Genomic DNA, 12795 nt, shown 5'->3' with positions numbered 1-12795 from the left:
TGTCACTACAGTCCTGTTTCCCCTCAGACCAGACCTGTCACTACAGTCCTGTTTCCCCTCAGACCAGACCTGTCACTACAGTCCTGTTTCCCCTCAGACCAGACCTGTCTCTACAGTCCTGTTTCCCCTCAGACCAGACCAGACCTGTCACTACAGTCCTGTTTCCCCTCAGACCAGACCTGTCACTACAGTCCTGTTTCCCCTCAGACCAGACCAGACCTGTCACTACAGTCCTGTTTCCCCCTCAGACCAGACCAGACACTACAGTCCTGTTTCCCCTCAGACCAGACCAGACCTGTCACTACAGTCCTGTTTCCCCTCAGACCAGACCAGACCTGTCACTACAGTCCTGTTTCCCCCTCAGACCAGACCAGACCTGTCACTACAGTCCTGTTTCCCCTCAGACCAGACCAGACCTGTCACTACAGTCCTGTTTCCCCCTCAGACCAGACCAGACCTGTCTCTACAGTCCTGTTTCCCCTCAGACCAGACCTGTCACTACAGTCCTGTTTCCCCTCAGACCAGACCTGTCACTACAGTCCTGTTTCCCCTCAGACCAGACCTGTCACTACAGTCCTGTTTCAGACCAGACCTGTCACTACAGTCCTGTTTCAGACCAGACCTGTCACTACAGTCCTGTTTCCCCTCAGACCAGACCAGACCTGTCACTACAGTCCTGTTTCCCCTCAGACCAGACCAGTCACTACAGTCCCGTTTCCCCTCAGACCAGACCAGACCTGTCACTACAGTCCTGTTTCCCCTCAGACCAGACCTGTCACTACAGTCCTGTTTCCCCTCAGACCAGACCTGTCACTACAGTCCTGTTTCCCCTCAGACCAGACCTGTCACTACAGTCCTGTTTCCCCTCAGACCAGACCTGTCACTACCAGTCCTGTTTCCCTCAGACCAGACCTGTCACTACAGTCCTGTTTCCCCTCAGACCAGACCTGTCACTACAGTCCTGTTTCCCCTCAGACCAGACCGTCACTACAGTCCTGTTTCCACTCAGACCCGACCACTTTCGACCTACCTGTCTCTACAGTCCTGTTTCCCTCAGAACCAGACCTGTCTCTACAGTCCTGTTTCCCCTCAGACCAGACCTGTCACTACAGTCCTGTTTCCCCTCAGACCAGACCTGTCACTACAGTCCTGTTTCCCCTCAGACCAGACCAGACCTGTCACTACAGTCCTGTTTCCCCTCAGACCAGACCAGACCTGTCACTACAGTCCTGTTTCCCCTCAGACCAGACCTGTCACTACAGTCCTGTTTCCCCTCAGACCAGACCTGTCACTACAGTCCTGTTTCCCCTCAGACCAGACCAGACCTGTCACTACAGTCCTGTTTCCCCTCAGACCAGACCAGACCTGTCACTACAGTCCTGTTTCCCCTCAGACCAGACCAGACCTGTCACTACAGTCCTGTTTCCCCTCAGACCAGACCAGACCAGACCTGTCACTACAGTCCTGTTTCCCCTCAGACCAGACCAGACCTGTCTCTACAGTCCCGTTTCCCCTCAGACCAGACCAGTATCACCATACCCTGAGAGCAGTACCCCCCCCCTGCAGCAGGTATCAGAGCAGGTGGCTGAGAGCAGAGCTGCGGTCCAACGTCACTAATTTGAATATCTTAACTTAGACAATCTCAGTTCTCAGTCACACAAACAATCCAGAGCTCCTCACGTAGAAACGAATCTAGATAAATGATCTGACTCACTGCTTCCATCATCAGGAAGCGCCATTAAAATATCACAATAATGACTAATATACTTTGACAAATATACAGGCGATTAAAAACAAAACTGTTTCACGTGAGAAGTAGGCACTGGTCTGAAGCCCAAAAAAAAGCAAGTAAATTCACATGAGCACCACAATGCCTACTCCACCCATGCTCCACCAAGGTTCTACAGCACCACAATGCCTACTCCACCCATGCTCCACCAAGGTTCTACAGCACCACAATGCCTTCTCCACCCATGCTCCACCAAGGTTCTACAGCACCACAATACCTTCTCCACCCATGCTCCACCAAGGTTCTACAGCACCACAATGCCTACTCCACCCATGCTCCACCAAGGTTCTACAGCACCACAATGCCTACTCCACCCATGCTCCACCAAGGTTCTACAGCACCACAATACCTACTCCACCCATGCTCCACCAAGGTTCTACAGCACCACAATGCCTTCTCCACCCATGCTCCACCAAGGTTCTACAGCACCACAATACCTTCTCCACCCATGCTCCACCAAGGTTCTACAGCACCACAATGCCTACTCCACCCATGCTCCACCAAGGTTCTACAGCACCACAATACCTACTCCACCCATGCTCCACCAAGGTTCTACAGCACCACAATACCTACTCCACCCATGCTCCACCAAGGTTCTACAGCACCACAATACCTACTCCACCCATGCTCCACCAAGGTTCTACAGCACCACAATACCTACTCCACCCATGCTCCACCAAGGTTCTACAGCACCACAATACCTTCTCCACCCATGCTCCACCAAGGTTCTACAGCACCACAATGCCTACTCCACCCATGCTCCACCAAGGTTCTACAGCACCACAATGCCTACTCCACCCATGCTCCACCAAGGTTCTACAGCACCACAATGCCTTCTCCACCCATGCTCCACCAAGGTTCTACAGCACCACAATGCCTTCTCCACCCATGCTCCACCAAGGTTCTACAGCACCACAATGCCTACTCCACCCATGCTCCACCAAGGTTCTACAGCACCACAATGCCTACTCCACCCATGCTCCACAGCACCACAATGCCTACTCCACCCATGCTCCACCAAGGTTCTACAGCACCACAATACCTTCTCCACCCATGCTCCACCAAGGTTCTACAGCACCACAATGCCTACGCCACCCATGCTCCACCAAGGTTCTACAGCACCACAATACCTACTCCACCCATGCTCCACCAAGGTTCTACAGCACCACAATACCTACTCCACCCATGCTCCACCAAGGTTCTACAGCACCACAATGCCTACTCCACCCATGCTCCACCAAGGTTCTACAGCACCACAATACCTACTCCACCCATGCTCCACCAAGGTTCTACAGCCCCACAATGCCTACTCCACCCATGCTCCACCAAGGTTCTACAGCACCACAATACCTACTCCACCCATGCTCCACCAAGGTTCTACAGCACCACAATACCTACTCCACCCATGCTCCACCAAGGTTCTACAGCACCACAATACCTACACCACCCATGCTCCACCAAGGTTCTACAGCACCATAATGCCTACTCCACCCATGCTCCACCAAGGTTTGACAGCACACAGCTTTGACCTGCTACAGTAGCTTTGTTGGTCTATTGTACTTCAAACTATGTGTAGGAAGGTTGCTTAGGATTCAAAAACCTTCTAAGAGTATGAATTAGGCTGTTTTTGAGAAGGTGCTGCTGCTCCCACAATAATGGGATTTGTACCGTAAACAGAATAAAGTATTGTGTAAATACATAAAAACACACATACAGTTGAAGTCAGAAGTTTACATACACCTTATCCAAATACTTTTAAACTCAGTTTTTCACAATTCCTGACATTTAATCCTAGTAAAAATTCCATGTCTTAGGTCAGTTAGGATCACCACTTTATTTTAAGAATGTGAAATGTCAGAATAATAGTAGAGAGAATTATTTATTTCAGCTTTAATTTATTTCATCATATTCCCAGTGGGTCAGAAGTTTACATACACTCAATTAGTATTTGGTAGCATTGCCTTTAAATTGTTTAACTTGGGTCAAACGTTTCAGGTAGCCTTCCGCAAGCTTCCCACAATAAGTTGGGTGATTTTTGGCCCATTCCTCCTGACAGAGCTGGTGTAACTGAGTCAGGTTTGTAGGCCTCCTTGCTCACACACGCTTTTTCAGTTCTGCCCACAGATTTTCTATAGGATTGAGGTCAGGGCTTTGTGATGGCCATTCCAATACCTTGACTTTGTTGTCCTTAAGCCATTTTGACAACTTTGGAAGTATGCTTGGGGTCATTGTCCATTTGGAAGACCCATCAGCGACCACCCTTTAACTTCCTGACTGAAGTCTTGAGATGTTGAGTCAATATATCCACATAATGTTCCTGCCTCATGATGCCATCTATTTTGTGAAGTGCACCAGTCCCCCCTGCAGCACAGCACCCCCACACCATGAGGCTGCCACCCCCGTGCTTCACGGTTGGGATGGTGTTCTTCAGCTTGCAAGCCTCCCCCTTTTTCCTCCAAACATAACGATGGTCATTATGGCCAAACAGTTCTATTTTTGTTTCATCAGACCAGAGGACATTTCTCAAAAAAGTACGAGCTTTGTCCCCATGTGCAGTTGCAAACCGTAGTCTGGATTTTTTTATGGCTGTTTTGGAGCAGTGGCTTCTTCCTTGCTGAGCGGCCTTTCAGGTTATGTCGATATAGGACTCGTTTTACTGTGGATATAGATACTTTTGTACCTGTTTCCTCCAGCATCTTCACAAGGTCCTTTGCTTTTGTTCTGGGATCGATTTGCACTTTTTGCACCAAAGTACGTTCATCTCTTGGAGACAGAACGCGTCTCCTTCCTGAGCGGTATGACGGCTGCGTGGTCCCATGGTGTTTATAATTGCGTACTATTGTTTACTAGTGTCCAGTCATTCTTTTCATTTTTACCGTTTGCTTGTTTGTAACAATCGCAAAGACATCGGCAACTTTGTAAATCCTAGTGAACTTGGTTCTGAAGCGATCGGCGGTCACAGAGAGACAGATAAACGTCTCGATTCTGTGTTTAAAAACGGGGATCTTCTGTGTATAAAGTGACGTGGAAAAGTTCAACTTCATTAACGAGGGTTTTTACGAAAACCGCTCTGAGATTTAACGATGCCCCTACGAAGGTAAAAACCATGCAAGTATCCTTAAGATGCTTTTGGGAAACCGAAGGCCCTGGGAAATAAATTATCTAAGACAAAACATATATTTTATTTTAAAAACATAATTTGGAAGCGCAAATTACAATTTTCAGAAAACACCTTGCAGGGGGTAAAAATCCATGGAAATTTAAAACATAAAATCTATGTTTGTTTTAAATGAGAAGTAGGCATTGGTATGACGCCGATAAAGGAACTTCACTTGAGCATCACAATGCCTACCAATGTATTCCAGCACACAGCTTTCCCCTACTGCAGTGGCTAAGTTGGTCTATTGTACATCAAAAACAAATGTGTATGCAAGTTGCTTAGAATTCAAAACCTTCTCAAAAAGCCTAATTCCTACTCTTCAGGTGAATAATGGACTTTACAGTGTCCTGCTATTCAAATGGAAATACAGAGCAGTCGGAACGTATTCAGACCCCTCGATTTTTTCCACATTTTGTTACGTTACAGACTTATACTAAAATTGATTCAAATCTACACACAATAGCCCATAATGACAAAGCAAAAACAGGTTTTAGACATTTTGGCAAAAGTACTCAAAATAAAAAACGGAAATATATCATTTACATAAGTATTCATACCCTTCACTCAGTACTTTGACGCTACAAGCTTGGCACACCTGTATTTGCGGAGTTTCTACCATTCTTCTCTGCAGATCCTCTCAAGCTCTAAGGTTAGATGGGGAGCGTCGCTGCACAGCTATTTTCAGGTCTCTCCAGAGATGTTCGATCAGGTTCAAGTCCGGGCTCTGGCTGGGCCACTCAAGGACATTCAGAGACTTGTCCCGAAGGCACTCGTGTTCTCTCGGCTGTGTGCTTAGGGTCGTTGTCCTGTTGGAAGGTGAACCTTCACCCCAGTCTGAGGTCCTGAGCGCTCTGGAGCAGGTTTTCATCAAGGATCTCTTTGTACTTTCCTCCGTTCATCTTTGCCTCGATCCTGACTAGTCTCCCAGTCCCTGCCGCTGAAAAACATCCCCACAGCATGATGCTGCCACCACCATGCTTCAAAATTGTGGTGGTGCCAGGTTTCCTCCAGAAGTGACGCTCGGCATTCAGGCCAAGGAGTTCAATCTTGGTTTCATCAGACCAGAGAATCGTGTTTCTCATGGTCAGAGTCCTTTAGGTGCCTTTTGGCAAACTCCAAGCAGGCTGTCATGTGCCTTTTACTGAGGAGTGGCTTCCGTCTGGCCACTCTACCATAAAGGCCTGATTTGTGGAGTGCTGTTGGGATGGGATAACCTTCCACAAGGACAACCATCTCCACAGAGGAACTCTGGAGCTCTGTCAGAGTGACCATCGGGTTCTTGGTCACCTCCATGACCAAGGCCCTTCTCCGCCGATTGCTCAATTTGCCTGGGCGGCCAGCTCTGGGAAGAGTCTTTGTGGGTCCCAAACTTCTTCCATTTAAGAATGATGGAGGTCACTGTGTTCTTGGGGACCTTCAATGCTGCAGAAATGTTTTGCTACCCTTCCCCAGGATTGTGTCAAGGCAAAGATCTGTCTCGGAGCTTCACGGACAACTCGTGCGACCTCATGGCTTGGTTTTTGCTCTGACATGCACTGTCAACTGTGGGACCATATATAGACAGATGTGTGCCTTTCCAAATCATGTCCAATCAATTGAATTTACCACAGGTGGACTCCAATCAAGTTGTAGAAACATCTCAAGGACGATCAATGGAAACAGGAAGCACCTGAGCTCAATTTCAAGTCTCATCACAAAGGGTCAGAATAATAAGGTAAATATTATTTTTAATACATTTGCAAATATTTCTAAATACCGTTTTCGCTTTGTCATTATGGGGTAGATTGATGAAGGAAAAAAAATATTGAAACCATTTTAGAATAAGGCTGTAACGTAAAACACAATGTGGAGAAAGGAGTATGAATAGTTCCTGAATTTTTTAAATAAAAAATAATATTTAACCTTTAATTTAACTAGGCAAGTCAGTTCAGAACAATTTCTTAATTACAATGAAGGCCTAGCCCGGGCCAAACCCGGACGATGCTGGGCAAATCGCGCGCCACCTTACGGGACTCCCAATCACGGTCGGATGTGATACAGCCTGGAATCGAACCAGGGACTGTATTGACCCCTCTTGCACTGAGATGCAGCGACCTCAGACCGCTGCGCCACCCGGGAGCCCACAATGCAATGCGAATATGTACTTACATGTTATACGTCTTGCTTGTAGCCTTGACTCCGCCGATGGGTATTCTTCTGATGATGACAGAGGAGTTCTTGGATATCAGGGCCTCGTCGTCTTTGTATTCTACAGATCAGAGACGAGGGAATTACTGGTCTGTCTGTTGATAGTAGCCCCCCCCCCGGTATCCCAGATATCTAGTTCCCCCCGCGGGTGGTATCCCAGATATCTAGTTCCCCCCGGTGGTATCCCAGATATCTAGTTCCCCCCGCGGGTGGTATCCCAGATATCTAGTTCCCCCGCGGGTGGTATCCCAGATATCTAGTTCCCCCCGCGGGTGGTATCCCAGATACCTAGTTCCCCCCGCGGGTGGTATCCCAGATACCTAGTTCCCCCCCGGGTGGTATCCCAGATACCTAGTTCCCCCCCCCCCCCCGGGTGGTATCCCAGATATCTAGTTCCCCCCCCCCCTGGGTGGTATCCCAGATATCTAGTTCCCCCCCCCCCCCCCCCGGGTGGTATCCCAGATATCTAGTCCCCCCCCCCCCCCCCGGGTGGTATCCCAGATATCTAGTTTCCCCCCCCCCGGGTGGTATCCCAGATATCTAGTTCCCCGGGTGGTATCCCAGATATCTAGTTCCCCGGGTGGTATCCCAGATATCTAGTTCCCCCCCGGGTGGTATCCCAGATATCTAGTTCCCCCCCGGGTGGTATCCCAGATATCTAGTTCCCCCCCGGGTCCTATCCCAGATATCTAGTTCCCCGGGTGGTATCCCAGGTATCTAGTTCCCCCCCGGGTCCTATCCCACAGGTCTAGATATCTAGTTCCCCGGGTGGTATCCCACAGGTCTAGATATCTAGTTCCCCGGGTGGTATCCCACAGGTCTAGATATCTAGTTCCCCGGGTGGTATCCCACAGGTCTAGATATCTAGTTCCCCGGGTGGTATCCCACAGGTCTAGATATCTAGTTCCCCGGGTGGTATCCCACAGGTCTAGATATCTAGTTCCCCGGGTGGTATCCCACAGGTCTAGATATCTAGTTCCCCGGGTGGTATCCCACAGGTCTAGATATCTAGTTCCCCGGGTGGTATCCCACAGGTCTAGATATCTAGTTCCCCGGGTGGTATCCCACAGGTCTAGATATCTAGTTCCCCGGGGTGGTATCCCACAGGTCTAGATATCTAGTTCCCGGGTGGTATCCCACAGGTCTAGATATCTAGTTCCCCGGGTGGTATCCCACAGGTCTAGATATCTAGTTCCCTGGGTGGTATCCCACAGGTCTAGATATCTAGTTCCCTGTGTACTATCCCACAGGTCTAGATATCTAGTTCCCCGGGTGGTATCCCACAGGTCTAGATATCTAGTTCCCCGGGTGGTATCCCACAGGTCTAGAGATCTAGTTCCCGGGGTGGTATCCCACAGGTCTAGATATCTAATTCCCCGGGTGGTATCCCACAGGTCTAGATATCTAGTTCCCTGGGTGGTATCCCACAGGTCTAGATATCTAGTTCCCCGGGTGGTATCCCACAGGTCTAGATATCTAGTTCCCGGGTGGTATCCCACAGGTCTAGATATCTAGTTCCCCGGGTGGTATCCCACAGGTCTAGATATCTAGTTCCCCGGGTGGTATCCCACAGGTCTAGATATCTAGTTCCCAGGGTGGTATCCCACAGGTCTAGATATCTAGTTCCCTGTGTACTATCCCACAGGTCTAGATATCTAGTTCCCCGGGTGGTATCCCACAGGTCTAGATATCTAGTTCCCTGGGTGGTATCCCACAGGTCTAGATATCTAGTTCCCTGTGTACTATCCCACAGGTCTAGATATCTAGTTCCCCGGGTGGTATCCCACAGGTCTAGATATCTAGTTCCCCGGGTGGTATCCCACAGGTCTAGATATCTAGTTCCCCGGGTGGTATCCCACAGGTCTAGATATCTAGTTCCCCGGGTGGTATCCCACAGGTCTAGATATCTAGTTCCCCGGGTGGTATCCCACAGGTCTAGATATCTAGTTCCCTGGGTGGTATCCCACAGGTCTAGATATCTAGTTCCCTGTGTACTATCCCACAGGTCTAGATATCTAGTTCCCCGGGTGGTATCCCACAGGTCTAGATATCTAGTTCCCCGGGTGGTATCCCACAGGTCTAGATATCTAGTTCCCCGGGTGGTATCCCACAGGTCTAGATATCTAATTCCCCGGGTGGTATCCCACAGGTCTAGATATCTAGTTCCCTGGGTGGTATCCCACAGGTCTAGATATCTAGTTCCCCGGGTGGTATCCCACAGGTCTAGATATCTAGTTCCCCGGGTGGTATCCCACAGGTCTAGATATCTAGTTCCCCGGGTGGTATCCCACAGGTCTAGATATCTAGTTCCCCGGGTGGTATCCCACAGGTCTAGATATCTAGTTCCCAGGGTGGTATCCCACAGGTCTAGATATCTAGTTCCCAGGGTGGTATCCTACAGGTCTAGATATCTAGTTCCCTGGGTACTATCCTATAGTTGGCTCATCCCAAATAGTTGACATACAAATATAAAAATCTATCCATCTTATCTATTCAATTTACATATGACGTTTCACATCCATGATTGTCAGGAAGTGCTTTTAAAAGTAAAACTGTCCTCGACCCCCAAATAGCAGGCAGTTCACACTAGAAGTTAGAAACCTTAAGAGGGACCAGATTCCCTGACTGTGCTGGCATGGTAGGGGACAGGCCTTACAAGCCAAACCACCTGGGCTGAAACGGGGGTTTTGTGGATGATGGAACCTTACAGGTAAGCTAACTAAAAAGTTATATAAAATTAAAAATCTCCCTTCAATATAAACGGCTCAAACCCATTGACCCCTCAATAGACAGGGGCCCCCTAGACCAGTAACCACAGTGGTTCTTGGCTGTCAAGACTTCTTCATTCTCAATGGATCCCGACAGGGCTTATTGATGCCTTTGGTTGACACTAGGTCACCTAACGTTAGATTTTCATCCAGGCCTTTATGTATGTGCAGCTTCCCGAGGGTTTCAGCATCAGCAAACCAACACGGGATAAAAAGCCCTGCACTTGAGCTATATAGCTCGTCAACCAACTTACTAGTTAGCTAAAGTTACAAAGCTAAGCTAAGCTAGCTGTCATCAAGGTTGAAGCAGTAGTCCTGGTTAGTCAAGTCAGAAAGTAGCTAGTTAGCAGCTAAACAGCAACAGGACACAAGTCAAACACACACACGTGTTTTTGTCTGATATAGTGATGGTGGATGATGGACTATAGTGTTAGAAAAACACCTAAACACGAAGAACTCAGTAACATCACGTTACACATTTCATTAAAACAAAGTTTTAATGTCTGATTTTAGGGGCTTGTCGTTACTGGACTAATTAGTTCTTAGCGACAAGCTAGCTGCATGCTAACATGCTAAGCTAATAGCTAGTTAGCAAGCTACTAGTAGTTAGCTATAAATCACAACAGCTGGTCAGCAGCTTTTAAAACATCCCAAGTAATTAACTAGTTAAGAAACAAAAAAATGTTTACACATGTTTTGTTAAACCATAAAACTACTTCTTACCTTCTTTAGTTTGTGCGTTGGTGATTTGTAGTCCGCAGTCGACAGCTTTGAGTCTCTCCCGACCCATAATCTGCCGTTTCAGATCGGATAAAGTGATGTTCACACCGTCGAAAGTGACCGTGTCGTAGTTGAGTTTAGATGAGAATTTATAATGAACACAAGACATGATGGAAACGAAAAAGTAACAACTGTTAACTAAAATGTCCCAGACAGAAAACGGATCATATATGAGGAGGTCGATAAATAAGCTGTGAATTGGTACAGAGCAAGTTAAGTGAAGTAGTTGAGTTGATGTCGTTTTAACGTTGGTATCCAACACGTCCAGGTGAAACAGCTGATGATTGTTGAGTCGTCAAAGTCCCTTGTTGTTTTTACAGTTTTGGACCGTGGAAACTGGCCCAAATCAACACAGCACCTTCCACAAGCATGGTGGAAAATGTTCCCTTTCCTTTCAGCAGATACTTCAATACAGAAGATAAAACACAAAGGTGTCCGAAACTAAGACTAGTAACAAGTAAACGTTACTTGCCTCCTTATTGTCCCCCTCAACAACACAAAACCTACAAAATAAAATGCGGTCACGTAAGAGAATCAAGAGTTTGAAAATAAACAAGTGTAAACAAACAGAGCAAGCACGACGATATGTAGAGCTAATTTATTCCCTGTGTAAAATAAAAAGGTAGTTAACTAGTTCATGCGAATCATGACAGCAAATAAAGAAAAGTCTGGCCTTCTCGTAAAAGCTAACAGTTAGCTTGCTGCTAGCTTTATAACAAAACAAAAAGCTCCCTAAAAAAACGCTGACAACCCGAATGACATTAACCGGATACTACAACAAAAACCATTAATATTTCAGAAACAATATATATATATAGTCATTACATTCCATGCAATTATCTAGGTAATGTTTTTATTCTTTTCCATTTTTGAAGTTGCCAGAAATCACCAGCTGTGTCGATTTCCACAGAGACAGAGGAGAGAGCTGTCATTTCACTCGGCCTTTCTGCGCAGGCGCGAATAGGAAGGGCCACGTTCACGAACATCAGTCGCTTTGTTTTTCTGCGCAGGGCGCAAATAGGAAGGGCCACGTTCACGAACATCAGTCGCTTTGTTTTCTGCGCAGGGCGCAAATAGGAAGGGCCAAGTTCAAGAACATCAGTCGCTTTGTTTTTCTGCGAAGGCGCAAATAGGGAGGGCGACGTTCAAGAACATCAGTCGCTTTGTTTTCTGCGCAGGCGCAAATAGGAAGGGCCACGTTCACGAACATCAGTCGCTTTGTTTTCTGCGCAGGCGCAAATAGGACGGGCCACGTTCAAGAACATCAGTCGCTTTGTTTTCTGCGCAGGGCGCAAATAGGAAGGGCCACGTTCAAGAACATCAGTCGCTTTGTTTTTCTGCGCAGGCGCAAATAGGAAGGGCCACGTTCAAGAACAATCAGTCGCTTTGTTTCTGCACAGGGCGCAAATAGAAAGGGCCACGTTCAAAAACATCAGTCGCTTTGTTTTCTGCGCAGGCGCAAATAGGAAGGGCCACGTTCAAAAACATCAGTCGCTTTGTTTTCTGCGCAGGCGCAAATAGGAAGGGCCACGTTCAAGAACATCAGTCGCTTTGTTTTCTGCGCAGGCGCAAATAGGAAGGGCCACGTTCAAGAACATCAGTCGCTTTGTTTTCTGCGCTTGTCGACTGATGACGCAATCCAACATCTTTTTCCCATGGACAGGTGTGACAATATTCCATTTTACCTCTGAGAAAGAACAATTAGGTACCAAGCTACTGAGAAAATGTTGCGCGCTGTATCATTTTTGGCTCGGTAGTATGAGACATTTGTGTAGATTTTGTGTAGCACAAGCGCTTGATATTGACAATTTAACTCAACACCAGAATGTCTTGAACAAAGAACTAAATATTATAGTGGCGATTGTATAAGCCTGCTGTAAGAAACTAGTCATTTTACAGTCCCTTATATAACAAAAAATGTAATCTAAATTCACCAGTAGATGGCGGTCTAAAACTATTTATGATAAATGTTCAAAACGAGGTTCATCCTTGATTTAACGTCTATTATTTTGTCTTGTGGAATTATATCTATCAGCATATCTACAGTAAAACACCTGCAGCAGCAAACACATATGTCTTATGATGGGCCTGTTATAACCTTCTAATGATGC

General features: G+C 47.1%; 1 protein-coding gene across 1 annotated transcript in view; it reads right to left on the bottom strand.

Annotated features, from left to right (window-relative positions):
• LOC115184200 (E3 ubiquitin-protein ligase RBBP6) overlaps positions 1-11709 on the bottom strand; it is a 62583-nt gene extending 50874 nt beyond the window's left edge. The window contains exons 1-2 of the mRNA XM_029745221.1: positions 10628-11709; positions 7098-7197 (exon numbers count right to left, since the gene is read on the bottom strand). Coding sequence (XP_029601081.1) covers positions 7098-7197; positions 10628-10793 — 266 coding nt within the window. The 5' untranslated portion in view covers positions 10794-11709. The remainder of the gene's footprint in view (positions 1-7097; positions 7198-10627) is intronic.
• Between the last annotated feature and the right edge of the window lie 1086 nt (positions 11710-12795).

This window comes from Salmo trutta, unplaced genomic scaffold, assembly GCF_901001165.1.
Source record: "Salmo trutta unplaced genomic scaffold, fSalTru1.1, whole genome shotgun sequence".
In the NCBI taxonomy this organism is placed as follows: domain Eukaryota; kingdom Metazoa; phylum Chordata; class Actinopteri; order Salmoniformes; family Salmonidae; genus Salmo; species Salmo trutta.
This window is presented reverse-complemented; position numbering and strand designations above follow the sequence as displayed.